Raw genomic sequence first — 21,804 nt, 5'->3', positions numbered from 1 at the left:
TTGATTCTCCCAGTCATCTCTACTGTGTTTCTCACCTGGAGAGCGAGTGAATTCTTTCCCTTTCTCCACAGGGAACACTTCCCGAACCTTAACTACTTCCAACTCAAAGCAACACTATTACATACCGTCAGCTGGTGCGTCAGGAGGTCCATTAAGAAGGTAATCTTGTTACTGAACAGAACGTCGGCGCAGTTTTCCGGGCAGTTACTGCAGGTGAGGCTGTAAACATGGACTGCGCTGCAGAGAGACCTAACGGGGAGAAAACACCTCGCGTTAAGACCTCAGCAGCCCTTCTCCACACGATTAAAATACATACAACGCCCGGCACAGAGCATCGGGCGTGGGGTGGAACGCCCTAAGAACAAGCCAAGTGTTAGGTGCCAGGCCCCCACTACACGTGAGAGGCTGTAACTTACACCCAAAGCCCGTGTTCACTAGCACCTACTACAGGCCTCTGGCTAATTTCTTATCTGCAGCAGGAGACCATGGAGCACACTCACCAGTGTATCTGATAATGTCTTCACAATCTAAGATCAGATCATACCCAGGAACTTTGGGGCAGGTGTCTTTGAATAACACCCGGAAAAAGGACCGGCCAGAGCTCCTGCTGCCTCTATTTGAAAAAACTCAATTGGAGGTTTTTATTTTTCTTAGTGATTTATGAGAATTCCCTCATTGTAACTATAACAAAGGGTTAATACAGGTTTGTAATATTTTCTCCAGTTTACCTAATGCCTTTCATGTTACTTATATCATTTTTCAGGTATTTTTATGTATGAAAGCTACACAATTTTTTTCTTTAGAATTTCATTTTTCTTCCCTTCTCTTTGTCCTTTAAAAACTACTTCATTATGATACATTTGTATCCAGCCATTTGCATTCATTTTTCTTAAATTTTATCACCATATGTGGTAATTTTATGGTTTCATAATTCACGATCAAATCATTTAGAATTTCCTTTGGCATGAGGCAGAAGCCTAAATGTATTCCCCACATTAAAAACATTACGGAACAATCTACCTGCTCTCCACTGGTTTGAAAAGCCACCTTTATCAGGCTATACAGGGTATACTCCCTGGCTCCTAGACTAAGCGATAACTGGCCAAGCACTGGGCCAGTATCGCACTGTTTGTGCGCTGTAGCTCCACAGTAGCATTAATGTATGAAACTGCAGATCCCTAAAGCCTTAAAAAGTGAGGCACGACATTAGAATGACATGTGGAACGTTACAGCTTTATAATCTCATCCTATTTTCCCTTTGGCTTTGACCTATAATTCTATGGCCTTGATTTTTAAATTTCTATTTCTCTGTTTCATGCCATACAATCCCCAAAACTTGTCAAAAATCTTTTGTGGGATATCACAAGGCATAAACAGACACACAAACATCAGAACGCTAACAACGCCTGGTGTGGGATTCTGTCCTGATCTGACGTGCTCTGTGCCTTCCATGGAAGGACACACTCAGTGGTGATGTGTGCAACGCCATGGCCTCTCCACACGCTTATGCTCACAAACTCTCCCAAGAAACTGCCACAAAGAAACTCCTTTCTGACGAGAAAAGAAGGGGCAACAATCTCAAGGTCAGGAAAGACCTGTCCACTCAGCAAAACCCGTTTGAAAGGCCTGCTCTGTGTGAGGAGCACCTGTCTCAGAAAGGTCACTTCCGTGAGCCCTGCCTGGGTGGTCTGCCCGAGCCGCCCTGCCTGTAACTTAAGATTCCAAGGCCTGGGAGCAGTTTCTCTGACATCAGGCAGAAAGCCCCAGATTTTAAAAGTGTCTTCTCAGGGACGTTACAGTCTACTGCCCGTTCTGTCAGAAGTGCATGTGCATGGGCTGAGACAAAGGCTCTCTGCCCCACGTCGTCAGGGCACCACCAGTGAGTCCCATGTCAGCTCCGCCTTCTCACTGAACAGGTGTCCTCTGAAAAACGGAGGACAGGAACGTCGCCACCAAACCGGGTACTTCGGCAACAAGAACAGGAACACATTTAAATACGAAAAGGACAGTGCACCTCAGATACTGAGATGAGCACCGAAGACTTTATAAAACAGCTGAACAGAAAAGCCCAGGAGGTGGCCGCCAGGCGGGTCTGCCAGGACAACGTCGTCAGCATGTGGCTTTCACGCAAGGCTGTCTGCAGCAGGTACGACTGACCAGGAGACACTGTCCACCAAAACCCACCGTCTCACACTGATGTCAAGAGAACAGACATTTTAAAGCAACTGCCATGGGCGTTAAGAATCCAGAACCCCAATCGTGTTTTAATTTTCCAAGCACCTTTGGTTTACATTCAGCATTTAATAAGTAGAACACAGTTTACCTGTACTATCATTCTCAAGTTGTTTTGTCTTTGTGAAGCCCCAGACTAACTGGAATAGATGCACTGGGTGCACCAAGTGAGCTGGGTGGCCCTCACAGAAGGGATCTGGGGCCCAGGCCGGGGAGGGGCCCACCCTGCAGAGGAGGCGGGTTCCAGCTGCCCCGCAGGCTCGCCAGGACGCAGCAGTGCAGCTGGGTATTTTAAGTAATTTAACAGGCACGAGGAAGTCTCGTGCTGCAGTTTTAATCTGTGCTTCCTGATAATGTTGCGAGCTTTTCATATGCTTATGTGCCATCTGTGCATCTTCTTTGGTGAAGAATCTGTTCAGAGCTTTCGCACATTGATTCACTTTCAGTCTGTGATGGAACCGCAGCAGCTAGAACAGCTCCTGGTCATGGCAGCACCGAGCCCACGCTGACCGGCAGGACGGAGGCACGAGACCCTCTCCTGCACCCACACGAGGCCACGTGGGCAGTGTGCAAACACCAAGGACAGAGTAGGATCTATCTCTGAGCTCATGTCTATACCAAGCAGAAAGACTCGAGTCTGTATTTCTGAACCAATGAATCTCGAATGCTAAAGTGACCTGGAGTCTTTACAGAATGCGACCAGAAGAGTGTTTCTGATTATGCTTATAAAGCTGTTTGTCGCAGGAAGAAAAGTCTCCAGTGGAGCCTCATTTTCATCGTGTTCAATGGGTCTGCTGCAGCAAAGAGATTTCAGATGTATAATATTGGTCAGAATAAAATATATTGAAAAAAGGAGAGAAAAATAGTACTTGACATGGAAAATGTATTTAAAAGAAGTTCTATATGTGGTCTTTCATATATGGGAATCTTTTAAAACTGTTATAATTTTATTTATAAAATTAGGAGATATTACATAGTGCAATTATAGGTGACAGAATTTGCTTGTTTCTCTGCAGTGGACACGAGACACCTGGTCAGTGTGTAAAGAGGACAATGCATATCGTGTTCCAAAATGTAACATTTTAATAACACCAAAATTAACGTTAAAATTAAACAGTTTTCATCATTATAAGGACACCACAGAGAAGGAGTAAGAACTCTTCAACTAGATGAGTTATTTCAAGGGTTTTTGTTTAATTGGTGAATCTGGAACAATTGGAATAGGCAACTTAATTACTCCACAGAGACACATTCTGATTTTAGTTGGAAGATCATATACATTCTAAGCACCAACCTAACTAGCCTTTCTGTTCTTCCTAAAATTAACCTCCCCTTGAAATGTTGTTTCAGAGATTATAATGATGGACTTAAAACTGTAGGGGAGCATAAAATTAAAGCATTACTTTGAAACTCTAGTGTTGAACTCTGTTTTGTCTGATTACAAGGCCGTCACGGTCAGCATGCCTTTAGCTAGGTCTCATCTCAGCAGGACCTGGCCACGTAAGTGCGACTCCACATCCGCACGCCAGCTCTGGAGGAGACCCAGGTGGCTTGCAGTGCCGACCAGCAGGTTAAAGGCGACACGACGCATTTCTTTGCTTTAATCTCATTAGTGGTGCCGCAGCTGTCAACTGTGACCATCTCCGTGCAGCCTTTTGAGATATAAACCAAATGCCACAATAAGTCAAATGGGAAGAGCATTTATCAATCACTATGGCTAATTAGCTTGCAAACAGTTTTTTACTTTTATTGTGTAGGAGAACGCTATTCGCTTTTAGTAAGTCTTGATCTAAAAATAGATATTTAAAATTATAGTAGAATAATCCTGCCTACAAAGGAGGACTTGTTTAACACATGTTATTAACATGTGCCGGGGCCTTGGCATGGTGGATGTGAGGTGCATGTGGCTTCACTCCACAGCGTCCACAGGCTCCTGACGGGCCGCCAGTCCAATGGCCCGACTCCGTCTCTGCCACCTGCTTTAGGTTCTGGAGGGCGTTTAAGGCAACATGGAAACGCTGCAGTTCCTTCTCAGACTTCACTGCTAGCCTTCCCAGGTCTTTCTGTCTCAGACGTACAAGGAGTCTCAGTGGTTTGTGTTCACTTTCCCTTCTGAGAAGGACAACTCTCGTGGGTTAGAAAACGCACACGGATCTTCCCGCCATCGGTCTGTGCCGCCATAATGGTGCGCAGGAACGTCCTGGCTGATGCTCTGAAGAGTATCAGCAATGCCAAAGAGAGAGGCAAGCGCCAGGTTCTCATCAGGCTGCGCTCCACAGTCCTCGCCCGGTTTCTGACCGATGATGAAGCATGGGTACATCGGCGAATGTGAAGTTACTGATGACCACAGAGCTGGGAAACTGTTGGGACCTTCACAGGCAGGTTGAACAAGTGTGGAGTAATCAGCCCCAGATTTGATGTGCAACTCAAAGATCTAGAAAAATGGCAGAACAACGTGCTTCCGTCCCGTCAGTTTGGTTTCATTGTACTGACAACCTCAGCGGGCATCGTGGACCATGAAGAAGCAAGACGAAAACACACAGGAGGGAAAATCCTGGGATTCTTTTTCTAGGGATGTAATACATATGTGGAAATAAAATGCCTCAAAGGAAAAGAAGAAAGAAAGAAGAAAGAAAATGCACACAGGCTGGAACTGCCCGGGAGGGCTCTGTGCACAGAAATGCCGGACCGAAGGGCACCTACACCTCTTTCATTCACCTCTACTTTGAGAGAACAGCAAACCCCGGACTCAGTACCAAAGAACTTCTGCACAGAAACGTCACCAAAGGCCACAGAAAGCAGACACAAATAAGCCAAGGTGGACAGTGCCACACAGACAGCACTGTCCTGAACCAGGAAAGACGACTCCTGTCGCCTAACCTCCTAGGGCACTTCACAGTTCACAAGGACGCTCATGGCATTCCAGCTGACCTGCACAGCGCACACCAGGTGGACACAACCAGCCGTGAGACCATGGGAGGAGACATGGCCACAGGGCTAAGGCACCGCCCAAATTCTCCCAGCGGGAAACTGGAGTCCAGCTTTGTCTGACGCTAGAGCTGGCGCCATTTCTGTTTTACCAAAATGTCTCTCAAGAAAAAAGATAACATGGTTTGGGAATTTTTTTCTTTTCTGTTTTATCCCATGGACAAATGAAGCACTCACTTTTGTTGGGCTAACTAAATATTTAAAAGTTTTCTTCGTGATATAAATAAATTTTTATGAAAACTTCTCACTTAAACTCTGTGAGTACCCAGAAATTGTGCACGTTACAACTCAGGGATGCCAGACTTCGGAGGCAGGGCTCTCTGCCTCCACATCCCAGAGACCAGGGGGCTCTGCAGAGCAGGAGGCAGACCCAGTCTCCGGCTGTGCAGGACCCGATGGCCAAGAGCATTTCGCAGTCAAAGTCCCAGCTGCGCCTGCGTCCGAGCAACTGTCCAAGCGACGTGGCTGGGACTCCAGGTGACAGCAGTCTGGCCTCAGACGGTTTCCTGTGGCGAGGACTTGGCCTTCCTCCCTCGGGCTTTGTTCATGTGCTCACACCTTGTTCTGCAGGCAGCACAGGAAGCTGGCTTTCTCTACTGCTCTTCATTTTGGCTCCATTTCTGCAGTTACAACTGCCCAGGTGTTTACCAATTCCTCTTGATTTAGGGCTAGAGAAGGTCGTAGACCACAGAGATTTCCTTTTTATGGCTTCAGGCTCAATCTGCTTTTCTCCCCACAGGCAGTGTGAGCTTTTGCTCTTCAAGCCTGAACACACGTGCCATTTCCTCGTGGTCTCCCGCATGGAAACACAGGGCAGAAAGGACTCCTAAACAGAAGGTGGAAGACAGATGAAGAGGCTGTACTCACTTGGGAGGAATTCGTGAAACTGTGTTCACATTCGCGGCTGGGACCACTCCTTGAAGAATGTGTTCAAGAGCTGTTAATCCACCGGCAACTTGAAATGCAATCTGATCGGCCACATTCTAGACAAGAACACAAACAGAAATTAGCCCAACTTCCCAGGCACAGAATGAGAACCACATGAAACATGGACTTGCAGTGGGACACATTCTGCTGGTTCAATTATTCTGCAAATATTTATTCAAGGCTTAGTAGGAGCAGTAGGTCCAAAGTGGTGAGCACCAAGGCACGACTGCTGTCCCCCACGAAGCTTGGGATGTGGTGGGTGAGACAGCGCACCGCCAATGCCTGTAAACAAGATGATGTCGACGTGGTTAGTGCCTGAAGAAACAGGCCCGCGCTTCAGGAGCCCGAAGGGGTGGCGGTCAGCACGCGTTCCGCTGACCACGTTGAGGTTGAGGTCAGGGGAGACAGGAGGGAAAGGAGCGAAGTGCTCCAGGCAGAGGGAGGACCATCTCATACAGAAGTTGTCACGATACTCTGTAACAGTCATCACCACCTAACAAGGCCAGTTGACTTCCACCAAGATTTCCTCTTCTAGAATTTTTCTTCAGTAATATCATCTAACATCCAACCATTTAGCTATACCTTTTTTTTTTTTTACCACTTCAGCCATTTTAGGAAGAGTATTAAACCACTTTTGATTACTTCTGTGCATTTTCTGAATTGTTCACGGTGCTGGTGGGAAGAAGCTCCTCCAAGTTCTTGGCATCCCTCTGGCGTGCGGAGGGCAAGAGTGATCCTGGGGGCAGGTATGAGCTGTGAAGGCTGCATAGAGCCACTGCATCACATACGGACTAAGGAGGACAGCAACCTGCTATGGGCTGAATCGTGTCTCCCAAACGCTTACGTGCAAGTCCCAACCCCTAGTCCCTCGGAACGTAAGTGTATCTGAGGATAAAGTCTTTACAGAAGTGACTAAGTTAAAGAGGCGCTGTTAGGGTGGATCCTAATCCAACAGGAGCAGACACAGGGGGGCGCGTGCACAGAGAAGGCAGCCACTGACAGACCGAGCAGAGACGCCACGTGTCCCACGCTCTCAATGCCTCTGTCCCGCACGCGCCTCCCCTCCTCAGAGGGAAGGAGGGAATGATCCTCTTTCGCCCTCTGTGTCCCTACTGCGCCCAGAGCTCTGTGGGCTTCCTCACCAAAGCCTGGCTCGCGAGGGGACAGTCTCAGGAAGTGCTCCACCTCTCCGTGCAGCGGAGGACCGGGGGGAGGGCAGCCCACAGACGGCCACGGGGTTTCCACGTGGAGACACAGGCAGTGACCCTCCGGTCTGGGCCCAGGACACATGCCCGATTCCTCTCTGGCATGTGCCTCGAACAAGAGTTTCTCACTGGAATGGAGTTTCATGCCCAAAAAATGAAACTCAGTTTCTTGAGATGAAGGACACGTTCACCGTGAGACTCCTTAGGAGCCGCGACTTGAGCAGGGAGACGGGGACAGGTAAGGCTTCACACTGGAATGCAGTGCGACCGGAGAATCACGGGCTTTCCAGCTAAAACAACGGCGCCAGCCTCGGCCAGGCAGGCGCTCCCACATGTGGCCTGCGCAGAGGGGACCCAGCAGACTGCCCTTTTTTTTTAAAAAATATATATTTTATTGATTTTTTTCAGAGAGGAAGGGAGAGAGATAGAGAGTTAGAAACATCGATGAGAGAGAAACATCGATCAGCTGCCTCCTGCACGTCTCCTACTGGGGACATGCCCGCAACCCAGGTATATGCCCTTAGCCGGAATCGAACCTGGGACCTTTCAGTCCGCAGGCCGACGCTCTATCCACTGAGCCACACCGGTTTCGGCGGGACTGTCCTTCTGAGGCCTTTCCCACGCAGAGGGGGGCCAGCATGCACGGGGGAGGGCTGAGTGAAAGCAGACGTTCAATGTATACATCTCGCCTCCAAAACAAAACAAAACAAACCTCAAAGCTTTCATGCGGCTCCAGCAACATGGACGTGACCTCTTGAAAACTTTAAGACACAGGCCCTCCAAGACATTAAGCAGGAAAAAAATAAGCCAATTTCAGGAGATAAAGGCCATTCAAAGCCAGACTTTTATTAATGTACTACCGAAAACGTTTGGACTTAACATTTGCAGCTTTTCAAAGAAATAAGGCAAATAGCAAAATCAACTGTGAAATAAAACCTCACACATCGTCTGCCCCTGCAGCCGAGAGGGCTCTGGTGTGGGGAACGTGGGGTCAGAGACGTAACGAGCCCCCCCACCCCGGTGCTCCCCGGTTGGCGGCCGGACAGAAACACTGCGCAGTCCCCACCTCAGGGCCAACAGATGGACGGGGACTCAACACAGGCGAGCAAGTGAAAAGCTTTCTCAGCAACGACGTCCTGTGAGGTGAGGCCGATGAGCCGGAGACACAGGCCTGTGAGCACGACAGGGAACCCCATCCCCGTCCGCACAGAGGCGGACGCAGGGCTCTGCATCCTGAGACGCTTCCACTTCGGGGCAGAGAGGGAAAAGCAAGTGGACTCCATGACGAGTTGTCCAAATGTTAAGTGAAACTGCCTTCTTAAGCGTGTGGCATTGAATAGTCGATATGCAAACAAGGATACAGAGAAACAAGGAGAAAAGGGCATCCCTTCACAGTCCAGGAGGAAAGGGAGCGGCTGGCCCTGTGCTTCCCTTCCCGTCCATCGCACCCCAGACGTCTCTGCCCATCACCGCTCTCTCTATGCCTGGATGCTCCCAGGAGTCTGGATGCACCTCAAATGCATCGCCTTGTGCGTGGCCCCCACCTGTGAGTGGCTAGAAAAGAAGCAAGTCCGCTAAGAACGCTGAACCAGTTATTCTCCCACCCACACTGCCACCTGCTCAGCCTTCTCAGCGTGACACGTTCACATGCCCCCAGTCCTGAGACCCGACTCACAGGCTGCCTTTCACGACGCCTTCCCGACCCTCAGCCAGTCAGGTCTCTGCGTGAAACTGCCCCTGTCCCGACGCCCTCCCCACTTCCTACTTATCCGGACCCGTGTGTGCCCACGCCCAGCACTGGAAGGCCCCACTCCCCTCTGCGTCCTCCCCCAGGGCAAGCTCAGGACGCACACGGCCCAGGCGCCAAGCAGGCTGCTCCAGGAATGAGAAGATCTCTGGAAAGGGGAACTTTCCTCCTCCTCCTCCCCTTTTCCAAACACTCTGCACTCAGGCCTGTGAAACTGGAGCTTCCATAAGAGCTTCCCCATTCGTATTCGAGTGAGGAAAACACCTCTGAAGGGAAATGTGTGGCTCCGCTAGGCCCCTGGCAGAACAGCGACAGCTCTGCCTTCCACCCCGTGACACTGACACTGACACTGACACTGAGTAACAGGATTAGCAGCTCCACCCCAATAACCCAGCTTGGCTAATGGCCAGCACAGAATGACAGTTCCGCTCTCCACGGCAGGTCCTAGGCACCCATTCAGTTATTAACTGGAGTGACTGTTATTGCCTCTTCCAATCAAGAGAGGCAGCTGTTACTCGGTGGTGGCCCAGAGGCCGTGGCCTTTGTGCGTGGCTTCCCTGCAGACGGTAACTGTGAGCTTTGTGATGAGGGAGGGGGCCCCCAGCCTGTTGGCGGCGGCAGATGGGGAAGAGGGCAGGTTCTGCAGCAGGAGAGGCGGGCTCTGTTCTGAGCGTCTGGTGGCACCTTAAGGCCTGTTTGGAGATCGAGTTGGTTTTAGCAAATCCCTGAGTTCAGAACTGAGATGAGACGATCCAGGAGTGAATGTTTTTGTGGTTGGTTTTTCCCACATGGGAAACCCTCCTAACACTTAGAGGACCTGGTCTCTGCAAGTCTGCTCTCTTCACCTGCTGTCAGCTTACGAGAAGCAAGCAGCACAGGCTGACTGCTCTGTCGATGGCTTTCCCACCATCTACACACAGTCTGGCCTCCGCTTTTAAGCTGCAGACACTCGCACTTGAAAGGACTCGGGTCCCGGGGTCAGGGATGTCACCGGACATTATCAACTCGTGGGAATGTGGTTCCCCAGAGTCAAGTCATAGCCCAGTTTGCAGCTTAGGAATAAGGAACGTGGGGCTGAGGGAGGCGGGAAAGGCTTCTCGCGAGGAGGGGGCAGCCCTTGCGATGCTGACAGAGCGCAGGCCCGTTGGAAGGCTCCCCCGAGGGAGGGCTGGCCCGCGTGGGCCTGTCTGGACGGAGGGAAGGCAGGGCAGGAGGGGGTGCAGGACACAGACCCACGTGCTGCTCCTTCTCTGTCAGCCATGATGCGGCAGGTGGCCCAAGGCCCAGGCACAGTGAACACAACAGAATGCACAGTCAGTGTACTTTGATCCCCGCCATCCTCGGGCTCCACAAGCTGCCCTGTGGTGGCCAGGCGGCACCCAGCAGGGGTGGTGGGGACCTCTTTTCTGCCCAGGGCCTTTTGGATATTTATGACATCATTCTTGGGCCATATTAAATGTGCAACTTAAAAATTAGTCTGCTATATTTGGCCAAACATTAACTCACCCTAATGCCTTGGCAGGGCCAGACCAATGATTTCTCAGGCCTTACATGGCCCTCGGGCCAGATGTTCCCACCCCTGACTTAGAGCGAGAGAGTGAGAGTGAGAGAGAGAGAGAGAGAAACGCAGTGTGTGAGACAAGAACACACCGAGGGGCGTACTAGGAGCCGCGTGCAGCTGAGGAAGGGGATCCTGTGACAGCTCTTCAGGACACAGTGAGGGCAACATGGAGGGTTTCTATCAGAGTAAAAGACAAAGGACCCACATAGGAGGTTCCTTCAGCTTCTTTATTCTCCCCCTTTCCCCACTTGCTGGCTGTGGGTTATGGGTTATGCAGACTTGAGGGGTCTCACACAGCAGTGCCCCTTTCCTCCTGGTTCCTGCATATTTTAAAGTTGGGCAGCAAAAGAAACTCGACCATGAGACCCAGGAGAAGGTGTTTCAGGCAGGACACGCTGGGGCCAAAGCCAGCACCACGGACAGATCCCGGTGGTCCAGGCTCCCAGGGCAGTACCCCAGCTCACAGGCTCCTCTCCTCCAGCACTGCTCCTCCCCTCAGAGCCCCGGCAGTTCTGGATCGAGTCCTCGGTTAGTTAACTGTAAACCCCATTGTACTGATCATCTCGTTGCTAGTTTACGAAGTGCACGGTGTGAGCTCTCTGACAGGTGGGATTACACTGACACAGGGTCGAGCAAAAACTAGGTGCTCAGTAAGTAGTTGCTGAATCAAAGAATAAAAGTGCATTCTATTTCCTGGGGGTTCTAATATCAGAAATTCTCTTTAAAGGGGAGAAAACCCATACGTGCACAACGAGAAAGGCTTAGAAACACCCGCGTGCCGGGAAAGTCAAGGCCCTGGTCTCAGGCTCCCTGAAGGGACGAGCCCAGAGAGGAGAGGCCAGAGATGCGAAGGCCAAGGGCAGGGCCTCTGCCAACCGTCTGCTCATTTTCTGCCTTTCTCACCTTGGCATCAGTGTTTGCCCAATTCTCAAGAAAAGTAGTGACCAGGCCCTTTACGTCCCAAGGAGGGAGGGGAGGACATTTGTAAGAAGAGACCTAAGGCGGGAACAGGAACCCTAACGGGCTGGTCCTCAGAGAGCCGTCCTGGAAGCCGAGTGGTCTTCCTGGGCTGACCACGCGGTCGCCCAGCTGCCGTCATGTCCAAGCTCTGACAACACCCACGACACAGAGAAGAGAACCATCGACAGGACTCAGTTACCTGCTCACGCTTCTCAGCCAGTGGGTGGCCGAGCCGGGGACTGAGTCCAGACGTATCTGATTCCGAGGGCATGATGCGCGACACGGAGGATGTTATGGGAAATAACATAGAAACCATTTATCACCGAGTATCCCAATTCTGTACAAGCTTAGACTCAATGCTATGTAAAACTTTAAATGTTTTTATTTTGAATAATTTTAGATTTACTGAAGAGTTCTTGTAAGACTTCATGTTAACATCTTACGTAATAACCATGATACAGTTATCAAAACTAAAAAATTCCACTAAAGTAGCGGTTCTCAACCTGTGGGTCGCGACCCCTTTGGGGGTCGAATGACCCTTTCACAGGGGTCGCCTAAGACCATCGGAAAACACATATTGAATATATAATTACATATTGTTTTTGTGATTAATCACGATGCTTTAATTACGTTCAATTTGTCACAATGAAAATACAATTTGTCACAATTTAAAATACATAAAGTATTTTAAAATACAATATGAAAATATCAGATATTTACATTACGATTCATAACAGTAGCAAAATTACAGTTATGAAGTAGCAACGAAAATAATGTTATTGTTGGGGGTCACCACAACATGAGGAACTGTATTTAAAGGGTCATGGCGTTAGGAAGGTTGAGAACCGCTGCACTAAAGCAATGCCGTTAACCAAGTACGGCCTTTATTTGGGTTTCCCTAGTTTTTCCACTGATGTCCTTTTCCTGCTCCCAGGTCAGACCTGGAATACTGCGCTGCATTCAGCTCAACACTATTTTGAAGACAAGGTGACGTAGCTTCTGGCATCAGAGGAGGGATCCTGAGTGCTCTTATAATAGCGCTCACCAGCGTTAGCGTTCACTAGCGACTGAAAAAAAGATTCTTGACGTAACACAGACCCAGAGAATGTGGAGAGAGGTAACTAGAGCCTGTGGGACTGAAATACCAGGACTCTGTCGGGAAGCGGGAGGCGGTGCCCCAGCAGAAGGGAGGGGCCAGGTGAGGAGAGGCTCCGGTGGCCGAGCCCATCCCTACAGCCCAGCTCAGCCTCTCAGCCTCTCCCCTCCTGGAACGCCATGAGTCCTCGGCTTTGCTTCCAACGTCAGCACAGACAGGGCTGCAGTCTTTAGAGGACGCCTCCGCCCGTGCAAGCCCTGTGCCCCGTGTGCTCCGTGTGCCCCCTGTGCTCCGTGTGCCCCGTGTACCCCCTGTGCTCCGTGTGCCCCCTGTGCCCCGTGTGTACCGTGTACCCGTGTGCTCCGTGTGCCCCATGTGCTCCGTGTGCCGTGAGAGAGCATTTACTGCAGGAGTGTTTTTAGCAGCAGTGAGCGGAGAGCCTGTGATGGGCACTAGGAGTCAAAGACAGTGGGTTTGAGAGACGATCTGCCAGGAGGTGCTGGGTCTGCCTGTCAGTGCAGAGGAGGAGGGAGGAGGGAGGGCAGGTGACAGGCACTGCTCCTCAGATGACTCCTGGGCCGGGAGCACCTGCAAGGTGCACGGGGTACACAGGAGACAGAAACAGGGCCATGCCGTACGTATGAGACTGTCTAATATGAAACTTGGCAGGAAGAAGGCAAAACGACAGCCCCTCAGGTTCAGGATTTCAAGGTGACGGCGTTAGCACATGCTCCCGTCACTGATGGAAACCTGATCGCGGGGCTTCCATTCTCCACTGAAACATCACAAGCTACCCACATGTCTTCTCAGAATGTGCATTTTGTTAAGCTGCCTTTTCCTCTGATCTGCCAAGAAACAGTCATCCCATCCAGATGGCTTGTGAGTGGCACCGCCTTACAGTCAGTGGACTTTGCATTACCTTTTTTTTTTTTTTTAAAGAATACAACTTTATAGGAAGAATGAGCAAGATTTCAAGGTAACCTGGCAGGTCGAAACTGTTAAGTCAAACTTTTCTAAACACCATATACAGTATCTGAATATACTTACATGATATGAGTGTAAAGGAGATATATATGTATCTTACAAGCTGCAGTTTAAAAATTATTTTATAATCCTAGTATCGAAAATACTGCCTGGCATTGACTGAGTAGGTACTTTTTGGGATTAATAAATGCATGTTTCAGTCCTAATAAAACTCCTCCAAGCTTACAAAGGAATAAACCAGAAGACCGCAGGCCCTAAGTACGTGAAGGACCAACAGGCACAGCTGCCAGGAGAACCGCATCTGTACAGACCGCTCTGCCCTGTAACCATCACACCAGGACGGACGGTTCAGTGTACACGGATGCGCACAGGTGGCAGGTAACTGCTCAGCAACCTTTTCCTGGGAGGCGGCCGCAGAGCCAGCACTGCCCACGGCCCCAGGCCTGGGAGGCACCTTCCCTTCCTGTTCCCCAGCTCTGGTGCGGGGCCGAGAGGAACAGAACACCCTCTGCATTCCATGGCCTCTTCTCTGCTCCTCCAGCCTGTCCATAAATCCTTGTTTTAAATTCCTCTTTCTTTGAAAACACCCAGAGTCGTAGCTATTTTCCTGACTGGATGCTGTGCAAGCCGTTAATGACCAAGTCCTTGAGCACACGCCGCCTACTGCCCACCGCGCTTACCACCATCACTCACGCATTCAGCAACCATCACGTGACCACAGCGCCGCTGTAGGTGCTGGGACAGGCCACACAGACAGGTACACGCCCTCACGGAGTTCACGGCCTCGCCTTCCCGTGTCGTACAGTTTCCACTCACAAACGTGGACGGATTATAAACTCGGTGAAAATAAGGCTATTACCTACTACTCAGTTCTCACTGGTGAATGCTCTACTCAGAAAGGAGCTCTAAAGCGAAGTTTATTGGTTGAAGTTAAGCAAAGTACAAGAGTAACTTTCGTTATGTAACACGTCCAAGTGACCAGAGGAGCTAGCCCTGCAGTGACACCCCAGTGACCCCTGTATGTCCCGTGTTACAGGCAGGCACCACATGAACGATACGAAGCATAGAGGCCTCAGAGAGCTACACAGACGCGTCTAGGGTTTACCTCATTCCTTGTTTGAATCAGATAAAAGCATCTTTAGAATGTGTTTCTGTCACTGGATAAACCTAAAGAGCCCCCTATGGAGGGGACTAAGCTGCCTCGCGTGCCCCAGACACGAGTCTACCTGCCAGCCTGTTTATCGCGGGGCCTGACGGTAAGGGGGCTCATGTATTATTCACACGGACATTACACAGTTTACTACTTGTCCACAGAGATTTTAATTCAGAAAATGCTATGTGCCAGCCAGAGTTCAGTGTAAATTACACAGATAAAAAAATCATTTCATGTCTTTCTGACAAGTGATTTACATAATATTTCTATTCATCAAAATGGCCTATTAGTGAATAACATAACTTGTCATTCACAAGGACTTTTCTATCCTGAAAAAAGTACAAATGCTTTGTGACTATATTTTCTTATAATTGTCTAAATTGATGAAAAAATAATTCAGGTCAATAAGTGTGAGCTGAATACACATACTCCAAACTGCCAGAGAGACCCACCCAGTGCTACATACTCCAATCTGTGGAGAGATCTCTCCGTAATCACCACACAACCACCAACTGAGTCACTGGTAGTGAGCCATTCAAAAGACTGCAGATTTAAATTCTGTCAAGAAAGCAATAGTTGCTCTCCAAATAATACTCATTTTTAAGTTTTATACTTAGAAAGAAAACGAGTAAAATATTTTCAAATTACTAAATTTGGAGCTCATATAAGCATATAAAGTTACAGTAAGTTGTGAAAAGCTGGACGGTAAGAGAAATAAATGGTTGAAACACACACACACACACACACACACACACACACACACACAATGTGAACCTTTGATTTTTATACTAAGACAAGGCAGGAAATAGGTGTTTCAATCGTAAGTGTAAATGTTAACAAATGTATGGGTGGGGACCAGGGAATAATGACTAAGTGGGCAGAGTTTCTTTTGGGGTGATGAAAATGTTTTAAAATTGATTATAGTGACGGTTGCAAAACTCTGTGAATATCCCCCCCAAAAAGTGAATTATACACTTTAAATGGATGGATTTTATGTTGTGTTTATATCTCAATAAAGCATTTTAAAATGTTAAGAAAATGGTTTAATTAAAAGACACAACTTGTCCTGGATGGTGTGGCTCAGCGTTTGGAGCACCGACCCACACACCGAAGGGTCACATGTTTGGCTCCTGGTCGAGGGCACACACCTAAGGTTGCAGGTTCAGTCCTCAGTCGGGACACCTATGGGAGGCAACCAATCAATAGTTCTCTCTTACAGTGATGTTTCTCCCTTCCTCTCTCTTCAATCAATAATTTTTAAAAATCGTATTTAAAAACACAAATTATTGAAGTATTTTATAAAATATTTTCTACTTTACAAAAGGTTCAGACTCAGTTGACAGGACTAGAGTTATAAAGTTTTAAGTAATAGATCAGAATTATATATTTGCACAAAATGGGGAAAACTTGGTGTCAGACGAAAGTCTGATTCCAGGTTCTGATGTGGACACAGTTCTCGCTCTCTCGGAAGCCAGCACATTTCCAAGATGCAGACCAGGAAGTGCTGGGGGTCTGGTGTCCAGGACAGTCATTGATTACTTTATGGAACTCTGATATAGAGCCAACAAGTAATCAACCAATTCAAAATTTATGTACTTCAGAAAATGTGAAATGTAAACAACCCCCGAGGACCCAAATTCCAAAGACAATTAAACTACTCAGGGACTCATCCCTTCCTGCATCCCGTAAGCACCCGCGGGCATCATCCAGTGGGAGTCGGAGGTGGGCCTGTGTCAGGAAGACAAGGACCCACAGGGAGGGGCCGCGGAGTGTGGTCGGAGGGCTCTGAGAGCACAGAGGAGGAGGAAACGCCGTGCACTTATTTTAAAAGAAAACACATGCGTTATATACGGAGAAGAGCAATTACAGCAGGCTAACCACGCATGCTGAAGAGGAGGGCATACTTTCTACTTCAGTGTCTCAGTCACAAAAAAGTGCATAAATCAACTATCAAAACCCCCCGTCGCTGTGTGTGCTTAGGGTGAATTCACTTACCCTCTCCCACCTCACTTACCTCCATATGCTATCAATTCCCGACTCTCATAAGACTGAAGTGACTATCAAGACGTAAATAAGACCCTGTTATCTCCAATAGGGTGTGAAATTCCTTCAAAACATTAATACAATGAGCTTTATACAAATCTTACTTATCTTAATGGCCCAATTACTTAAATACAAACTTTACCAGCAGATCTGTAAAGATTTCACAGCGTAGCAAGACAACATGCAGCAACACACTGCATGCTTTGCTGTTACAGTAAAAGAGAGAAAAGCTCAGGCCTGAAACAGCCGTGCATGTCAGCAGTGCCGTGTGCAGACCACGAGCCCACCTGTGAGGACAGAGCCGTGAGCGAGGCCTGGGAGCCAGTGTCCACAGGAGCAGGTACGTGCCGGACAGAGCTGTGCGCGAAGGCTCAGGCTGGACCTTGTCCTATGAGGTGCCCTCACAGCCCAAAGAGAGACCATTACTCCTGGGAGGTATTTTCATTTGGATTACCAGGTGTTTTTTGTTGTTGTTGTTGGTTTTGGGTTTTTTTTTTTTTTTTTCTGAATCCATTAGAAACAAGACCACATATATCTAAGTGAATACTTTTAAAATATATTCACTTATTATTTATAACTTACTGCACAACTATTCTTCCCTCTGTACCTAGGTTGAATTTATTTATTGGCAAAATTGGATTTTCTACATGTACTTAGAAAATAGATATTCCTTATCTAGGTGTCTATTTTCATTAACCGCTATTAGAATTTTACCGTTAATGATTTTGAAGGCTACATCAAGTAATTTCATCTTTGCCTTAGAACATCATTGGCCTGATGTATGATTTATCTGATTTTGAATCCTTCATCTAGAATGAAAACTATGACATTATTCCTGTACAGTAATTTCAATTCACAGGAATAGCAACCTAGTGAAAAACTCGTCTTTCCTGAAGGCTTATCTTACCATTCATATCCTAAGGCCCTTGGCATATTTTAAACCCGTCAATATACCCTCCTCCTATTTTATCATGAACTAAAGGGTTATTTTTTCTTCCTTTTCCCTTTAAAAAAAAATAAAATTGTAGTTTTCAACACTGTCAATGGTTAATGAAACGAACGGATGCATTTTTACAATTCCCAGGCTCACCGCTTTCACATGCCCCATGCCTGTGCCCTGGACTCACTTTCTTCTCGCTGCCGTACACCTGTTCGTTGTTCTTTCGGCGAGGGCCTGTTGTGGTCCTATTTATCGTTGAATGTCTGAAATGTCTTCCTTTTGCCTGAATTCTTGACTCACGTTTCACTGGGCACACAACTCCTGGTCGACAGCACACGTTCTGAAGACCCTGCCGTGCTCTCTTGGACACCTCTTACTCCTGACAAGAAGTTCGCGATCGGAAAACTGAACTCTGTAGATCGTCGGTCTCTACTCTTAAACACTTCCTTCTCTTTGATCTTCTGAGGTTTCACTATGGTATCAATTCATGTCTTTCTTCAATTCTCGAGAATTCTCAGGAGTTGGTGTCAAACACTAACTCCACTTTTCTCTGCATTCCCTCCTCCTGGAACTCCCAAATAAATGCATGGAACGAACCCCAAAGTCTACATTCTATGGTTCTTAACCATTCTTTCACTCTTCCCATCTGTTTTTCTGCTATTTTAAGTATATCCCTTAATATTAATTCTCAAGCTATTAATTCTCTCTCCACCTACTTGCAGTCTCTATTAAATATTGTTGAGTTTATTTTTAATTTCAAAAACTATATTTATTCCTAGATTTTAGTTCTTTTCATATTACCTATTATTTCCTCTGCCTATTTTTCATGCTTTCCTGCTGTTTTTAAATGGACATTTTCATCTATCTCCTGAAGTATATACGAAATATATTTCTTTAAAAATCTTTCTCAGATGATTTTATAAAATTTTATCTGCTATAAATTCTATTTTTAAAAATTGTTTCATGGCCGTCTTTCCTAGCATCTGACTTAGTGACACCTGCAGTTTTGGTTCATAGCACATCTGGAGTTAGAGGTGCTCTGTCCTACACTGTCTGTCCCTCTCTGCCCCCTGGTCACTCCAGCCACGTACATGGCTCAGAGGCGGAGCTCCAGCAGGAACGCGGGGGCAGTTCAGACCCAGCTGCGGGGCTGGCAGGTGACTGGGACCTGCCGACCTGTGCTCTGCTCCTCCAGGCCCGGAGCTTCCGGGAGCGGCTGGCAGTTCTCACTGAACCTCCTCTTAGGAGTGGACCCCAGGTCATGAACCTGGCTTCCGACGGGCACCTGGCCCCTTAGTCCGCAGGCGCCCAATCCTGGTTACCGGAACACCTGTGGACGGGGAGCGGCACAGCAAGGCTTCTGCCCTTTTCACCACTTTGAGGTCCTCTCCGTCCCATTTCGGGGCCACAGAAATCCCAATTTTGTTTCTAACCTGGCTATATCCGTAGTTTTCTTTTAAAATACGTTTTACTGCCGTTAAGTTCTTGAAGCAGAACAGAGGTGTCAGCGCATACGCTCACCACACCAGCATGACCGTCTCCCCAGCCGAACACCCTGTCTTTCCCCGGCTGACGTGGCGGCTCTTCTGATTCTCACCGTCACTCTCACCGCATTCATCTTTGCCTCTGAAGGCTCCTGTTCCTCTGGCAGAATCGGGGTCAGTAAACTTTTCCTTGGGGACCAGACAGTAAAGACTTTAGGTTTCCAGGCTGAGAGGCAAAGCCCAGGCTGTGATGTGCACTGCAGCCATCAGTCAATGCAAAGGCCGTTCTGTTTGCAGGCCATTAAAAGCATGGCAGTGGGCCAGCCGTGTCCAGCGCTGTAGTTTGTCAACCTCTGCAGTAAATATTGCTCCTCCTCGGGGTTCTCTCCTCTGGTCTATCCTCGCCTCACTCCATAGACTGTTGTCATTTCTGTTTTTTCTTTTTTTTATTATTAGTTAAGGTATTACAAATGTGTCCTCATCCCCCCCCATTAACCCCCAACCCCCCCCACCCCGCCCCGCACACTCATGCTCCCATCCCCCCGTTGTCCATGTCCATTGGTTTGGCTTACATACATGTATACAAGTCCTTCGGTTGATCTCTTCCCCTTACCCCCGCCCTCCCCTACTTTCCTTCTGGGGATTGATAGCCTGATCGCTGTTTCTCAGTCTTTGGGTCTGTCCCTGTTCATCAGTCTATGTTGTTCTCTATAATCCACAAATGAGTGAGATCATGTGGTATTTATCTTTCTCTGACTGGCTTATTTCACTTAGCATAATGCTCTCCAGTTCCATCCATGCTGGTGCAAAAGGCAAGAGTTCCCCCCCTTTTTTTTTTTTTTTTACCGCAGCATAGTATTCCATTGTGTATATGTACCACAGTTTTCTAATCCATTCATCTGCTGATGGGCACTTAGGCTGTTTCCAAATCTTAGCTATGGTGAATTGTGCTGCTATGAACATAGGGGTGCATATATCCTTTCTGATTGGTGTTTCTAGTTTCTTGGGATATACTCCTAGTAGTGGGATCACTGGGTCAAATGGGAGTTCCATTTTTAGTTTTTTGAGGTAGCTCCATACTGTTCTTCACAGTGGCTGCACCAGTCTGCATTCCCACCAGCAGTGCAGGAAGGTTCCTTTTTCTCCACATCCTCTCCAACACTTGTTGTTTGTTGATTTGTTGATGATAGCCATTCTGACAGGTGTGAGATGATAACGCATTGTCGTTTTGATTTGCATCTCTCGTATAATTAGTGACTTTGAGCATGTTTTCATATGTCTTTCGGCCTTCTGTATGTCCTCTTTCGAAAAGTGTCTATCTAGGTCCGTTGCCCATTTTTTGATTGGATTGTTTATCTTCCTTTTGTTAAGTTTCATGAGATCCCTGTAAATGTTGGAAATTAAACCCTTATCGGTGGTATCATTGGCAAATATGTTCTCCCATGTAGTGGGTCTTCTTGTTGTTTTGTTGATGGTTTCCTTTGCTGTGCAAAAGCTTTTTATTTTGATGTAGTCCCATTTGTTTATTTTCTCTTTAGTTTCCATTGCCCTAGGAGCATTATCAGAGAAGAAATTCCTTCGGCATATGTTTGCGATTTCGCTGCCCGTTTGGCTGCAGCTCAGCTGAAGATCCCAAACCTGCTTCTCAGCCCAGGTGTCTAAGCCCCATGTCTTCACGACTAACTTTCTACCAAGGGCTCATGCACCATTTGGATGGCCCACAAGCCTGTCAACGGAATTTGTTATTTTTCTTTTATAAACCTAATCCGAAAGTTACCATCATCCACTCCATTTTTAGCCTGTTTTCCTCACGGGGCTGGAAAACACTCCCTACAACAAGGTGTCTTGCTCAGACTGAAACATTGCTTTGCAGTTACGGCTACGAGAGTGTGAGGACGCCCCCACGCTCCCGACAGCCACTCCGGGTACATGTGCAGGCAAGCACGAGGCAGCGGACGAAGGCCCGTCTGCTCGGTCGGGGCACTGTGTGATTAATGCCATGGACTCTGGCATCAAAGTGGTTTCGAAGCCTGTCCACCAGGGACTGGCTGTGGAACGAACCTCGGACAAGTGTCTCAGTTCACTCATTTGTAAATGAGGAAAGCAACAGGTTACCAGAAGGGTTAGGTGTGTGGATCTACGTGAGGAACTCGGGACGGGGACTGGCACAGAATGAGTGTTCACGCTGACGATCCGCCTGCACTGCTTTCTCGCGTTCCCAGTGTCTCCTGGCTCTGAGTAGTGGCGGCCGTCAGCACACAGAGCGCTGCTGGCCTATCTGTCACCTTTAGTGACGTCACTGAACTGCGGACGGCTGTGTCCATGCTCTTCTCCCAGCAGATGCCTGCTCCTTGGCCCTGGGCCCGGCAGGAAAACGCCGGCCTGCACATTACCCGGAGCCACAGCACCAGCTCTTCTTACAGAGTAAGCTCTCCCACCTGCCACCCTCCAGGCACCGTGGGTCTCCTTGTCCTCATTCCAAGT

The 21,804-nt window shown here is 48.1% G+C and overlaps 1 protein-coding gene and 1 pseudogene across 2 annotated transcripts in view; one reads left to right on the top strand and one right to left on the bottom strand.

Annotated features, from left to right (window-relative positions):
- SCAPER (S-phase cyclin A associated protein in the ER) overlaps positions 1 to 21,804 on the bottom strand; it is a 161,646-nt gene that overhangs the window by 43,473 nt on the left and 96,369 nt on the right. Inside the window, exons 24-25 of the mRNA XM_081114903.1 lie at positions 6,088 to 6,203; positions 126 to 249 (exon numbers count right to left, since the gene is read on the bottom strand). Of these exons, the coding sequence (XP_080971029.1) occupies positions 126 to 249; positions 6,088 to 6,203 (240 nt within the window). The remainder of the gene's footprint in view (positions 1 to 125; positions 250 to 6,087; positions 6,204 to 21,804) is intronic.
- LOC308535900 (small ribosomal subunit protein uS8-like) lies at positions 4,394 to 4,804 on the top strand (annotated as a pseudogene). Its single transcript has one exon. The product of its transcript is annotated as a small ribosomal subunit protein uS8-like (transcript).

Source organism: Myotis nattereri, assembly GCF_964212035.1.
Source record: "Myotis nattereri genome assembly, chromosome: 21".
In the NCBI taxonomy this organism is placed as follows: Eukaryota; Metazoa; Chordata; class Mammalia; order Chiroptera; family Vespertilionidae; genus Myotis; species Myotis nattereri.
The sequence above is the reverse complement of the archived record's forward strand: the minus strand, read 5'-3'. Positions and strand labels throughout refer to the sequence as shown.